General features: G+C 31.5%; 3 protein-coding genes across 3 annotated transcripts in view; 1 reads left to right on the top strand and 2 right to left on the bottom strand.

Moving 5' to 3' along the window:
• Positions 1-3,059: 3,059 nt before the first annotated feature.
• LOC112011881 (uncharacterized) lies at positions 3,060-6,101 on the bottom strand. The gene is made up of 4 exons (XM_065774004.1): positions 4,356-6,101; positions 3,675-3,839; positions 3,303-3,576; positions 3,060-3,166 (listed from the first exon to the last, which is right to left on the bottom strand). Exons 1-4 carry the CDS (start codon positions 6,099-6,101, stop codon positions 3,060-3,062), a joined length of 2,292 nt encoding a protein of 763 aa, XP_065630076.1.
• A 59-nt stretch (positions 6,102-6,160) lies between these two features.
• On the bottom strand, positions 6,161-8,760 carry LOC111997401 (uncharacterized). Its single transcript, XM_024029483.1, has 2 exons — positions 8,670-8,760; positions 6,161-8,310 (listed from the first exon to the last, which is right to left on the bottom strand). The coding sequence occupies exons 1-2, from the start codon at positions 8,758-8,760 to the stop codon at positions 6,161-6,163; spliced, it is 2,241 nt and encodes a 746-aa protein (XP_023885251.1).
• Positions 8,761-12,012: 3,252 nt separating this feature from the next.
• Positions 12,013-15,308, top strand: part of LOC111997404 (serine carboxypeptidase-like 17) — a 16,544-nt gene continuing 13,248 nt past the window's right edge. Inside the window, exons 1-2 of the mRNA XM_024029486.2 lie at positions 12,013-12,289; positions 12,391-12,536. Coding sequence (XP_023885254.1) covers positions 12,168-12,289; positions 12,391-12,536 — 268 coding nt within the window. The 5' untranslated portion in view covers positions 12,013-12,167. The remainder of the gene's footprint in view (positions 12,290-12,390; positions 12,537-15,308) is intronic.

Raw genomic sequence — 15,308 nt, 5'->3', positions numbered from 1 at the left:
ATTTATAAAGAAAAAAAAAAAAAAAAAAAAAAAGGAGGTGAGGAGTTGAGGAGGATGCAATCTACCAATGACTATTAGAATTCCATATAATAACATAATACAATTGAAAATTTATAAAAGTAAAAAAAAAAAAAAAAAGAAGAAAAAAAAAAGTGAGGAGGTGAGGAGGTGAGGAGTTTGCAATCTACCAGTAACTATTAGAATTCCATATAATAACAGCATCTGAAGAGCCTGTGCTAATGGGGAGACACATAGTGAAGTTGGAAATAGAGTAACACCTAAATTTAAAGAGATGCTCAATAAATGTCAATTGGTAAATAAAAAAAATTAAAAATTAAAAAAAGAAAATAAATGATGATGTGGTGTTGATGTGGCTTAATTGGAATGTAGCAACAATAAATGTTACGTTTCAACTTTTAAATATAACTAGTCGCTAACCCGTGCAAAGTTATTGAGTATAATATAAAATTTAATCTTGGTTTATTTTACTACAACACCAAAATTAAATTTGTAAAATAAAATCATGTAACTAATAACTAAAACCAATAGGTGAGATGAGAAATAATGAATTTTTAAGTCCAAGAACCATCTAAAAGTGACAACATTGTCTCAACATATACAAACATGATGAATATATCATCATTCATTATAAATAAAGAAAATTTAGAAAATATATAACATGTGATTGAGTTTTAGAATTAAAGAAAAACTGATTTCTTGATGTTTTAGTTTTCTGCCGTGATTGTTTTTGTAAATCTCTTTTGATTTTTGAACCTATATTTCTTTGCATCAAGTGCCGTGTCATGCTTTTATATGCATCAAGAATTCGTATGCATTAAGTTTTGATTTTTTTTTTTTATAAATTCTATTGAATCCTATATCATCATTACAAATCGGCACTGTCATAAATGAATCCTATATTAAATATGGGCCATTTGATCCTATGTACTCATGAATACAGATTCAATCCCAAAGATAAATTTTGGGCAAGGTTAACAGACCATGGGCTAAAGCAATATAAGCCCACAGTAAAAGGTTTTTTTTTTTTTCTTTTTTGTGAGAAAGGTTGAATGTTTCAGTAAAGTAGACCCTGAAAGCTAAAATCAATACAACACGTAGACTATCATGAGAAATTAACAGGTGGACTATCATGCATCCATCAAATAAAACCAACACAATAGGTGGACAATCATGCAAAACCAGTAAATTGCCAAAAACATGAGAAAGCAACAGGTGGACCATCATTTATACATCAAATAAAACCAATACAATAGGTGGACAACATGCATCCATCAAATAAAATCAATACACACGTAGACAAAACCATTAACATCAAATTCTCAGAATATTTAATGCCACCTATTCCTTCGTTACCTATTTTGTAAGGTCATTTATCTATTCCCAACAGATTGCAGAACACCTTCTAATGGTGATTGCATTATTGTAAGAAAAGTTGAAATAATTTGTAACATAAGCTTTAACAGATTAAAGGAGTTTCTGTTTCCTCTTCCTCTTTTGTCGATTTGCAATAGGTATGAGCTGTACATTACTTGCATCATATGTAGGATTAGCATCTTTTTCACTTGGTAAGTTGTTGTCAGAATCATTTGTAGCATTGCTCATATAATACTGTTAAAAGAATATGGTGTAAATTTTATTATGATATGAATAAGTAACATTAAAAATATCTAATTTTTTTATTTAAATTTAATATAAAAGTACTCACATCAGTTATTTGATCAAGTTTAACTGAATTGTCAGTCTGCATAACAGGATCAAAAACTTTCTTTACTGTGTAGATCTGCCATCCTTGTTTGAGGTTATAATCATTGAGTTCCAATTGGAAGACAAATGTTTTCTCAATAAGTTTTGCTATTTGTATAGGCAGGTCAAACTCTTCAGGTACCTTGTAGAAATAGCAAGACATAAATTGTAAGTTCAATTATACTAAAGAATATATTAAGTACTATTTGTGAATTTCAAATTCTCACTTGTGAACATTTATTTATAAGTTCTTTTGCTGATATATGGAGTAATTTTTCAGCCATAGAATCAAATAAAATGAATGTAGCCAATCCTGTGTCATCTTCAACTTTCAGTTCAATTCTATACCTGAAAGAAGGCATGGTAGATATAATTTTAATTAAAAAAAATTTCTCTTTTCTTTATATATATATATATATATATATTTATACTTTTATATTATACATACCTTGGGATTGGGAAGCCTGCCAGTTTGTTACAACGATCACACCACAAATGTTCACCTCTTGGTTTAACCTTTCTATGACATATTTCGCATGACATAAAGTACCAGCCAAAAGTTGTTTCAATTTTTGTAATCTTTCCATGGCAGGTGAAGATAGTCTCCTGGAATTTCAAATTTATTGAATGATTTATTTGTAGAATTTAACATGCCATTGACAATTTCATTTTAGGATTTTTCTTTTGAAGAACTTTTCCCTTACCTTATTTTCAGAGTTCCAGACCATGTTTAATATTTCAATTATGGTTCTTCTGCTATTGTTCATCTCTTCTTCAATTGTTCTCTGTGGCTTAAATTGTCTTGGCAGCTCTTCTATAAGATGATCATTTTTCACTTCCCTATGATTGAAACATAAAGAAGTTAGTATAAGCTTGCGTATACTATAAAATATTATATAACATATATTGCTAAAATGATATAGATTACTTACTGATCCATAAACACAGAAGTCTCTGGAATCTCCAAATTTATATAAATTTTTGTTCTGCTTGTAGATGATAAGTTATATTCCCCTACATTTATATGGAGGAATTTTTTAAAATGCACATGTAATTATTAATGTAGTTATAAATATGCAAATAAAAGAAACAATGTACTGACCTTTAAAAGTTTTCACAATTAGACATGTAGCAACTATAATAAAAGGTCCCGGATTCCTTTTGAAGAGGTTATCATCAATTTCATTTGCAACTGGTCCCCAAAGGGTAAGCTTTATTTTATTTCCTATGTTCAAATATTGTTATTAATGTAAATTTATATTATATATATTCAATGTATTGGAACTTGTAAGAATTTAAACGTACTGCATAGCCATGACAATTATGTTCCTCATCGCAACATTTGATCCTTTAATGCTAGGATGTTCAATTGGACCGATAGCAACCACTTTTGCAATAATATCTATGCATCATAAAAATTCTAATGTTAGTTATTTTCATTTATGATAATGATATAATGTACTTTATATAACAACACTATAATGTAAGATTTTCTAACAATAATAGAATGCAAAATTTATATTCAATTAATTTAATACCTGATAGCTGGACATGGTTGTTAAGTCGTTGAATGATGGTGTTGTAGTCAACAAATTCAAATTTATGATGAGGTATATTGACTTCAGTTTCTATTAGTTCTTGAATGTTGGTTGTTGGCAAGAATATGATCTTATGCTCATTTTGAATTGGCCTATAGAATTCATTGCAAGTACCAACTTCAAAGTTTGATAATGCATATAGCTGCCCTTCTTTCAGAAAAGGTTTGAGTTTTTTTGAAATATTCTTATGAATGGTTGAATGTATTGCATTATTCTGCAAGCAAAAGATGTTAGTTGAAGGTATATAAAGTGAATAATATATATAATGTATAAGAAATGTTTTGATGTGTTTTTTTTAAAACTTATACAAACCTGTTCATCAATAAGAATCATATCTGAACTAATAATTTCTTGATTGTTTCTATTTATAGCATCCCACATTCTTGATACTCTAATTTTGATTTTGGACTTGCCACTCTTGTTTGAGAGCTGATTAAGAAAACTAAACTCCATCATCTTTAAGTTTTTAACCTTTGCCTGTATACATCATTCAATATGACAATTAGTGAAATAAAGTGATGGCAATTTGATAGTAATCAAACATTTAATTTATAGTTTCATTTCTTTAGCAGTAACCAGGTAGAATAATAATAAATAAATAAACTCAAACACACTAATAAGTCTGTTATTTTTAAAGTTGCGTTGTTATTATTTTTTTAATTCTAGTAACTATTTAAGTCAAAAACCATATTGGTTTGAATTTTTTAAATGAATGAGGTATGTTTCTATTTAATCATCGATCATACAATTGTTATAGCAGTTAAAGTGTTTTTTCGACATGTTAAATACTACAAATATTATACCATTACAATTGTAAGTTGGAGTTGAAGCTTGAAAGACAATGTATTTTGTATGCCTAAAGGAAGTAAAGGCACCGCAACAATTTAAATAAGAACTAAAAAGGAAGAGTTGTACATATGTATATATGAGCTTTTAACATATAAATTTATTTTACCTTATATGACCAACAACTTAAATAAGTTTGGTGAAGACCTCCTTGTACACAATGTTTTTTGTTTCACAACTTTGATCAGTTTCATCATTAATTATGCGGAACTTCAACCCATTTCTGCTTGTTACTCTAGAAATTGCAACATACAATTGCCCATGACTGAAAACTGGTTTAGGCAAATAAACTCCCACATGTTTCAATGACTGTCCTTGGCTTTTATTTATTGTCATTGCAAAACACACAGAAATTGGGAATTGTCTCCTCTTTAGAACAAAAGGCCATTTCAAATCACTTGGAGATAATGTTATCCTCGGAATGAACACACATGTGCCTATATTAGTGCCAGTAATAATTTTTGCTTCTATAACCCATGTAGCCAGCTTTGTAATAATCAGCCTTGTTCCATTACAAAGCCCTTCATTCTGGTTTAAGTTTCTAAGCAACATAATAGGTAAGCCTACTTTTAATGTCAACTTATGATTTGGCAATCCTGGAAATCTTAAGCTGTTTAAAAACTCAATAGGGTATAAAATGTCTTGATCAGGAACATTCAAAGAAGCCTTGCAAATAGAATCTGAACTCAAGTATTCATGTTCTACTTCATTTATTGATGAGATAATGTAGTCATTTAACTCCTCTACAACTTCATTTGTAGGGCCAAGAATTGCCCTTTCTTGAATGTAACTTGCATCCATGTATTGAGCATCCAAATCAGGGTATGTACTATTAATGATATCTTCTAGTGGATTTTGTGTAGGTTGGATGATTAGATCATGAGGAATTGTAATGTTATTGTCACCATCACCTTCTCCCAAATCACCATTACCTATTTTTAAAATCCATTCACTAAAGTCTTGTATAGATAATTCTTCTACTTCACTCATATTGTTCTGCATAAGTCTCATATTTTGTTGTAGTTTAAACACATGACAATAATTCCATAAGTGTGACTGACAAATTGTAGATTGGACAATATCTTCACGTCTTCCCTTTTTCACAACTGGAAGTATTTGCCGAAAATCACCACCTAAAACCACAACTTTGCCACCAAAAGGTTTTTCCAAATTCGTTGAATCTTCAATTTGTAGTATATCTTGAAGACTGCGATTAACAGCTTCAAAGCAATTTCTGTTTGCCATTGGTGCCTCATCCCAAAGTATTATACTTGTTTTCAAAAGAAGTTCTGCTGTCTGTGTTTTTTGCTTTATTTCACAAGTTGACTCATCATTGACATTAATTGGGATGTGGAATCGTGAATGTGCTATCCGTCCACCGGGAAGTAAAAGAGCAGCAATACTTGAAGAAGCAACTACAAGAGCAATTTTTCCTTTTGATCTTATAGCAGCCAAAATTGTTCTATAAAGGTATGTTTTTCCCGTTCCACCATGACCATAGACAAAAAACATGCCCCCACTTTCAGAAAAAACGGCTTCCATTATAGAATTATAGATGTTTCTTTGTTCATTGTTAAGGCCAGATATCAAGATCTCATATTCTCTTTGCAAACTTCCTATATCATATGACATTTCTTCTTCAATAAGTCTATTTCCTTTATGAATAAGAATATTTACATCTGGCTGAGGCATTTGAGGATAGTCTTTCAAAGATTTCCCATATTGTTGGAGGATTTGATCAATTTCATACAAGCCATAATTTTTCAATTGATTATCAGATAATATCAAATCATGAAAATGGGAGATATGTCTTTGTCTATTATGTATATCTTCAGTAAGAATTTTCCAATTAGAATCCCATAAAGTTAAAGGATCAGATACTTCACAAAACATGAGTATGGTAACAAATAGTTGGCTTAATTGCTTGCCACTGGCCCAATGTGTAGCTTCATTTATGCATTCATGCACTCTTTATCATCATCTAGAAGCCCAAGTGCATAGCATGCATCTTTATAAGTAGGATAAGTAATATTTTTTACAGTCATTATCTCTTTAAAGTTTTTTGGGCCTTTGACAATGTTAAGCAACATTCTCAAGTAAAATCGATCTCCACTTGAAGGGTGAGCATTATATACTCTTCCAATACATTTTCTACCTTTTCTTCGTTTCCATTGCCTAACATTTTGATGCCATACCCATTTTGTAGGAAATTCAGCATAAGTTAACTCACGAGCATCTTCAAAAGCTTCATTAGTTTTCATCCATTCAGTAAATTTTGTGTCTTTGATTCCTGGCTTTTGTAAAATGTTGTCCAAATTTGCATTTTCTGGATATATAATGGGATTTTCATTTTCCAAATGAAAGTTTAACCTTTCAACTGGTGGATTCCGAAACTGAATCGGAAATTCAAATATTCTCCAACATGCTTCAGAAGCTGAAATATACCTACAGTCCAAATATGCTTTGGTCTCATCAACAACAATGCTTGGTTGTTGTTTGTCATTATCAGTACTTGGCAGATTTTCTTGTAAAACAATTGTGACTCTATCTGGTCCCTTATTTATGTATTTAACTAAATATTTAATCGATTGAGATCTATTGCACCATTCCACATTCAAATGTGACTGGTACTTTACCAGTAAGTATACATTATATGGCACAACATACCGATTATCCAAAGTAATTCCATTTTTTACTATTGTCTTCCCATCATTTCTTCTTCTATAAATGGGGAAACCTTCTTCATCGATAGTTGTCTCTTCATAAAATTTTTTTGGAAAATGTTTTGTACATTTATCATTAACCATACAAGGTGATCTTGGGTTTGCATATCCACATGGCCCATGCATCATAAATTGTTTTACATCTTCATAAGCAATTGGATCTTCATGTGGATCTGGTATTTCTGTTGTTATATCTGCTGGGTTTGGGCACTTATCTTTTGGATCCAAGAAAAGGAGAATATGTGCATGTGGAAGTCCTCTTTTCTGAAATTCGATTGTGTATACTACTGCAATGACTCTTCCAAAATGGGATTCATGCCTCAAATCATGTAATAATTCATCCAACTTTATTTTAAAAACCCTTGTTACAATATCTGGTCGGTCCTCAACATTTTGGCCTTCTATAAATTCCAAGCACTGTGTGATTTCAGACCATTTTGGATTGCAAGTAAATGTCATAAACAAATCTGGATATCCCACCTTTCTACATATAGCCATTGCATCTTGATAGTTCTGAGCCATGTATCTTGGGCTTCCAGTAAAAGAGGAAGGTAAGATAATCCGCTTTCCTACTGTTTTTGGATTTGTATCACCACGAAGCACAGCATCTTTAAGCCCACCATATAGTTCAGATCTTAATTTCAATTGGTTTTGCCTTACCCATTGTAATCTTTCCTCTTCAATGGAAGTATAGGCATCGACTATGAATTGTTGAAAAAGCCTTCCACCAAGCAACAATGTGTTACCTTCATGAGGTCTTTGTTGAAGTCTAAAAGCATAATATTCCCTCATTGTTATTGATTCTCTCTTTTTAGATCTTGTTCCATCAAAACTCTTATAAGGTATATCAGATCTATACCCATCCTCACTGTAAGGAAAAAGCAATGGATCTTGTAAAGCCATATAGCTTGGATGACTTCCATATATACGTTGCAATCCCGAACTCCGGTTTTCAACAATAATATCCCTTTCACAATTTTCGGTATTTAAATCTCCAACAATAATAGGAGCAACTTCAGAAGTATATTGCCTAGAATCAGAATTGCGACTTCCAATAAGCCGTATCCTTACATCATGCATATCAGACTCATTGAATCTGTCCCCAGCCATCCGGAAGTACTTGACCAATTGATTGCAATTGTCTAACATATTCAATAATCCAATGACAATATCTATGTCCACATCTTTTCTATGATCACCAGATGTAACGGCATCAATTCTGTTTGCTATCTCATTCTTAGTATCATAAATATAAAACTGTGCAAATTGTGTCTTTTGGCCATCAACAGGAATAAGAGATCCAATTCTATGATGATTTTGGCCATTTAGACGGAAAACATATGGAGCAGTACCATTATTCACTGATCGATCTATATTACCTCCCAAAGAAGTGAAAGCGAAGAGAGAATTATAGATTCTTATCCCCACTCAAAATTTGTTTGATCTCTGATCATTGCTCATGCTGAGCAATCTTTTAAGAAAAGGTGGAGGATCCTTCAAAAACGGAAGTTCAACTCTGCCTTCTGAACAACATAAACTGAATTTAGGCTTCTTAGGCTTTCTAGATTTAATTGTTCTCTCCTCATACCAAAGTTGAGCTCCACAGTGTTCACATACTTGTGTTGGAGGTCCTAAATTCATTGCGTCTATAAATTTTCCTACAAAAAAATTGAAGGATCATTTTTTGCAAACCTAATATTTAAGGTTGGTATTGAGGCCTAAAAATTGTAATACTTACGATGTTTTCGTCTAGGGTCAGAGGGTGAAAGATTATTTGATTCTCTATCAGAGTCATCACAAAAATCATGTTCAACAACTGTAATATTCATTGTTGAGCTTTCACTCTCATTTGTCCGTTCCAAGTCTAAGATGTAAAAAAAATCAAAAACGAATTCTTCAAAGAAAAAAAATACTATTTAATATAATAGAACTCTTAATATACCTTCAGCTGCAGCAAATTGAATGCTACCTTCTAGGAAAGGCAATTGTCGCTAAGTTATATTGGTGGTAACACTCCCATCTTCATTCACAATAGTTCTTCCTAATATATTCACTAATGAGTTTCTATTTTCAGCTTCGGGATTATATTGTCTTCATCGAGTTCTTCTTACAAATGTTTCATCACTTCCAGAATGCAATGATTGTGTTTCATGAATAGTGGTGTGCGACAATACGTTCCAAGAAATTGAGTCTCTTTCTATTGAAACTTCTCCTTGTAAAGCATCACCACAAGATAAGGGACTGGATACACCATCAGAAACATTTCTTTTTTTATTTAATAGCATTCTTCTAGTTACTGAAACATCTGACAGACTTCCGTTTAATGAAGAACTCGTAAATTTGGTAGGTACATTTCTGTTTCTTTTCTGCGATAGAATCAGTTTTCTTCTCGCTCTTGAAAATAAAGTGGACTCCATACTAATATAATAAAAAACATAGTATTTATAGAAGATCAAATCGTAACTATTATTGTATAAATAAAAGATAGCAAATAGATGTTAAAAAAGGGAATATTCTTTCAAGCATGTATCTATTGTTAATTAGCATTTTTATGCTGTAAATTTTTGTTGAAGATGACATTAATAATTATTCTGAATATGTAGAAAAGAAATGCAACATAAACTTTTTTAAAAAAATTAGAGCAATTTTTAACAAACTTGGACTTGACACAGTTAACTATGTAGCTCTTTCCCTCAAAAAGTATGCAGCTCTTTATCCAAAAATGAGAGGACCTACAAAATAAGTTTTTTTAAAACTTTTTAATTTTAAAATTTAAACTATCAATTAGGTTCAAAAGCCATGTTCACCCAAATTCTAAGCCATGTTCACCCAAATCCATTCATGTTCATTTGATCTGCTTAGAAACAGCCATTTGCTTTCTATCTTTAATGCATTACAAATATGATATGGCTTCAAACCATTGGCAGGAGGAATCACATGTTCCAAAAGAAACTCATTTACGAAGCATTGAATTAAATACCTTAGAAACAAAGTTCTACCATTGTCTCAACACATACAAACATGATGAATATATCATCGTTCATTATAAATAAATTTATAAAGAAAATTTAGAAAATATATAACGTGTGATTGAGTTTTAGAATTAAAGAAAAACTGCTTTCTTGTTGTTCTAGTTTTCTGCCGTGATTGTTTTTGTAAATCTCTTTTGATTTTTGAACCTATATGCTATGCTACGTTTAATATATGAGATATATATTGATTCACGTTAATCGTAGTAGGCCATGATTATGTTTCTTTGCATCAAGTGCCGTGTCATGCTTTTATATGCATCAAGAATTCGTATACATTAAGTTTTGATTTTTTTTTTTTAAATTCTATTGAATCCTATATCATCATTTCAAATCGGCACTGTCATAAATGAATCCTATATTAAATATGGGCCATTTGATCCTATATATTCATGAATACAGATTCAATCCCAAAGATAAATTTTGGGCAAGGTTAACAGACCATGGGCTAAAGCAATATAAAGCCACAGTAATAAATTTATGCAAGCAGTAAGCAAGGCATTTTATCAAACACATGGTATGCACAAAATTTCAATGTCTTAATTATTAACATTCGTTATTTCAATGTCTTAATTATTATCCAACTCTTCCATGATTTTTATATTTCTCATCAACATGTCTAACATTTGTTTTTAAATCGCCAAAGCAAACATATTATATTTATTGTATTCGTTTTACTGTTGCATTGTAAGGTTGTCTAAAGTTGTTGTTTGAAAAAGGAATAATATTAGAAAAGAATAAATCAGTTACCGTAATGATTTTGCTGGGTTATTCTATTTTTTTCTCCACAACCTTTGCTGGGTTTCTTCTCACAGAGGGAAAAAACAAAATAGAAAACAAAAGTCAACAATGTGGGTTTGAAAGAATTAGACCAACTAATGCAAGAATAAGCAAGAGCAACTAATGTTTGCGAAGAACCTTCACTGGCTTTGTTCTCGCAGTGGGAAAAAAAAAAACAGAAAACAAAAAAATGGAGAGAAGAAAACAAAAAGCAGACGAAAGGTAGTTACCCAACGTTACTATGTAATCCAACATCAAAATCAATATGACCACCGAAAGTAATATTAACGCAAAATGTTAATATAAATCGCACAATAACAATATTTCTATCAAATTAGTGGAAGGTTACCGTAATGATTTTGCTGGGTTACTCTGTTTTTTTCTCCACAACCTTTGCTGGGTTTGTTCTGGCAGCGGGAAAAAAAAAAAAAAAACAGAAAACGGAAAAATGGAGAGAAGAAAACAAAAAGCAAACAAAAGGTAGTTACCCACTGGAAGTAAATAAACTAACGACCGAAAAGACACATTGTTCTATGTTTTCAATGGTAGCCGTGGCATTAATTTATGTAGCCACGTGGCGGAATGAGGCGCGGTCAACAAAAGGTCAAACGTTTCGGCTATTAGTTATTATATAGATATATAGATATAGATATAGACCACTTGCAGCTGCTTAGCATATCTACTCAAGACTTATCTACTCAGTTACAAGATCAGCAACCACAATCGTCATCTTGATTTGCAATGGCAAACCAGCACAGCAATGTAGACAGTCAACAATAGCATGATGGTAGCACTTTAGTAGGATTTCACCCTAACTGCGGACATCAAAGTCAAGACTCCAGAATGCAGATAAAACCGGACCCAGATCATAGCCTTTTCGATGTGGAATTTGGAATGTTTAGTTTTCGCTTTAATCTTTGTTCTGGACTCTGTTATTTTATTTCTAGCACTCTTCACACTTACAAATCTCTCACACCTGCCACCAAGTTCAAACAACAAAAGAAATTAAAGAATGGATTGTTAGGTAGAGAAAGTATCGTTAATATTTGATCTTTTCTATCACTTTTCAAGGTCCACTTAAACGTTGATACCTACCAAACTAAATAATTAAAAATGAGAGTTGAAAGACTGTTGTTCTACTAACGATAACAGCAAAGTATGAATCCTCAATTTTTAGGATTTTATGAAATATCAATAAACTAATAGAGGGGATTTATATATGATCCATTTATAAAAAATTATTAAATTTTAAGCAGAAGTTGAGGTCTTGAGGGTCTGTGTGTGTATGTTTCTCAAATAAATAAATAAATTAGGCACAAGTTGAATAGAGGCTGCAGGACCTTTGACCCATTGGTAACTTCTGCTATGTTATCATAAAACACCGCTAATCACAAACGATTAAGAAATCCAACCATTCCAGTAGCAGCATGAGCACAATGTGGTTGTACATAGTTTCTTTCTTGGCTGTTGCCAACTTGGTTGCATCACAATCGATCATCAAAAACCTCCCGGGCTTTTCAGGAGATCTTCCTTTCAAACTTGAAACTGGGTGAGCATATTCTTGGTTCTGTGATCATATATAGTTTTATTTAATCGATCTTATTATTATTAAATACGGCCGCATTTAGTTTTTTTTTTTTTTTTTGGAAGGTATGTGGGTGTAGGTGACTTGGATGAGGTGCAGCTATTCTACTACTTCATTGAGTCTGAAAGGAGCCCAGAAGACGACCCTCTTGTGCTTTGGCTCAATGGTGGCCCTGGTTGTTCTGCTTTGTCTGGCCTCATGTATGAAATAGGTACGTAACGCTGACCATTATTATGCAGAAGAAACCATTTCTTATGATACCATACTGTATTGATAAAAAATCAGAAAAACATACATTTTAGTATTTCCTTTGCGTTAGAAATTGGACTTGAAAGAGTAGCCTTTGAAGGGGACTCAGAAACAAATACAAAAGCCATTAATGTGGACTCACACTGCCTAGCATCGTTTGGCCATATTGTTGTTGATGTAAAAGATCTTGCAATGAATCTTGTAGCATCATCTTTCTCCCATGTTAAACGAAAAGGGAATGCAGTAGCTGATAGATTGGCTAAGCTTGCAAGGCATTTCCTGAGCTCACATTTTTGCCAGGTGACATCCCTAGTGATGTTCTCCATCTTGTAATCGCTGACAGACTTTCTATTATTTAATAATACTCATTGCCTGGATTCTCAAAAAAATTAAAATAAAATAAAATAAAATGTTCTTATACATACTCTCATATACGCTCAAAACCTACAAAAATCATGACTTGATTTTTGGTTGAGGGATTATTTTTGTGTATAAGAACACTAGTGTGAGAGGTTATTATTGGGAACACTGGGAGTATACTTCTTCTCTCTCATATAGGGGTGGGTCTCACTTATCATGGGGCCACCCTCATGTGAGAGGAATAGAGTATACTCTCGGACTACCTAATAAATTCTAGTGTGTGAGAGTATATATAAAAGGATGTGCATAATAAATACCTCCATTTTTAAAACAAATAAAATAATAAAGAAAGCATTCAAATATAAAAGTTTAATAATACTTAAATCTTAAATTTATAGTCCAATAATAAATTATAATAATATGCTAGTCCAGTAATTTTATAAAATAAAATGCATACACCTATTATAGGCGAAACATAAAATAGAGTCATATCACTTGTAAAAGTAATTAAATATATATGTGGAGTTTTAAGAATAAAATATAAAGTTTCAGGTAAAAAATTACAAATAAAATCTATGTGAGCGTTTGGATTGAGATTAATGTTGCGGCGCGTTTTCATTTCACGTTTTGGGCACCTCTTTTTTTTTTTTTTTTTTTTTTTTGTGGAGGTGTGCGAGGGAGTAATGCGGTACTGTGCCGATACTATGCGTCTACTGTTCACATGAACAGTAGCTGCACTGGCTGACTTTTGTTATGAACAGTACATTTGTGCACTGTTCACGGACCCACAAATTTTACTTTTTATCAACTTTTTCATTAAAAATGAGTCCCACGATACTATTCACACATTTAAAAATTATTTTGTTATAGTGTTTTCAATTTTCAATTTTCAGCAACAATAAGTTCAATCCAAACGGACCCTATAATGAACTTTATAAGTAGATCAAACATTAAAAATGTTTATATATGAGAATTGAACGTTAAGTTGATGAAAATACTAGATTAGCTATAGAACTTTAGCATATAATATATATTGAAAATGGGGAAATATGAAATAAAATTTCAATTTTTATAGTAGAGATTTAGCAAACAAGTTCAGGGCGGGTGTTGAGTCTAGGTTTGTTTTCATTAGGTCAGATCATATCATGCAGGCAAAAACCGATTTAAATTAAAATAAATCTCTAATACTAAGCAAATTTATTATTTTAAAGGATAGCTACTAGTCTAATTTTTCCAAATCTAACAAGCCACCAAAGAAACTTGCAAGAAAGAAAAATAAATAAATGCAGAAGCTTCAGAAATTTTTTTATTTTTATTTTTTGATACAAGATAGAAATTCTACTCTAGGCTAATTTAAGTGTATATGTGTGTGAAACTCCTTACTGGAGACTTGAACTCCGGCCCTTGTCCCCCCCCCCCCCAAAACACTCTACAAGCACTTATACTTGTGGAATGACCATCGTACCAAGAATGCGCGGTGGTAATATTCAGAAAGTTAATCATTCATTGATAATCCATTAAATTATCTATGCAAGTCATATGAAGAGATTAAAAATATCAATAAGTTTTAAAACATAACTTCCTTCAAAACTTTATTGACAAGATTTGTTATAATTGATGCATGGTAAAAGGGATGTCATTGATAGACCAATTCATTTAGTTGTGAAAAATTTAGGTAAACAATATTACTCAAAATTATATATAAGGACAAAGTTTAGCTAAAAAATTGATTATAGTTTTACAATACAACTTTACTCAATATCTTTTTATTGGAGGTAATTTTCACAAATTCATCATTGGATTACATCTTCTTTTGATTTCCTCCATGCTAGCAAAATTTCTAGAAAATCAAAGATCAATAATTATATCGTCAATAAATTGTTTAAATTGCAAGTTTTTACAATTTAAAATTATGCATAAATTATAAGCTTATAGATCATATATTAAATAATATCTTATTTACACAAAATTTGATATGTATATTAAGAGCGTAAAGAATATACAATTTTATAGAATCCCAAATTCTTTTAGGTAAAAGTAGTTCTTTCAGGGAACTACCTCTTAGAGAAAAAGGAGAGAGAAAGAGAAGAAGACTAATTAAGAGATAGAGAAAAAGAGATATTTGCATTCACCATTTTTCATGTCCTTTCACAATTACTGCCCTCTTATAGGAAGTACTTACAAATTTGTTACAAGTAACTAACTAACTACCTTCTCATCCCAAGTACCCATTAGCAATTGACTAACTACCAAAATAACTCCAAGCTATATCATTAATCACAACTCCTATCAATTCCTTCCCTCTTAAAAAATAAAAATAAAAAAAGTCACAACTCCTATCAATTCCTTCCCTCTTAAAAATAAAAATAAAAAA

The sequence above is a fragment of the Quercus suber genome, unplaced genomic scaffold (genome assembly GCF_002906115.3).
Source record: "Quercus suber isolate HL8 unplaced genomic scaffold, Cork oak 2.0 scaffold_84, whole genome shotgun sequence".
NCBI classification, from domain to species: domain Eukaryota; kingdom Viridiplantae; phylum Streptophyta; class Magnoliopsida; order Fagales; family Fagaceae; genus Quercus; species Quercus suber.
Note: the sequence above shows the minus strand (reverse complement) of the source record. Positions and strands in the feature narration are given on the sequence as shown.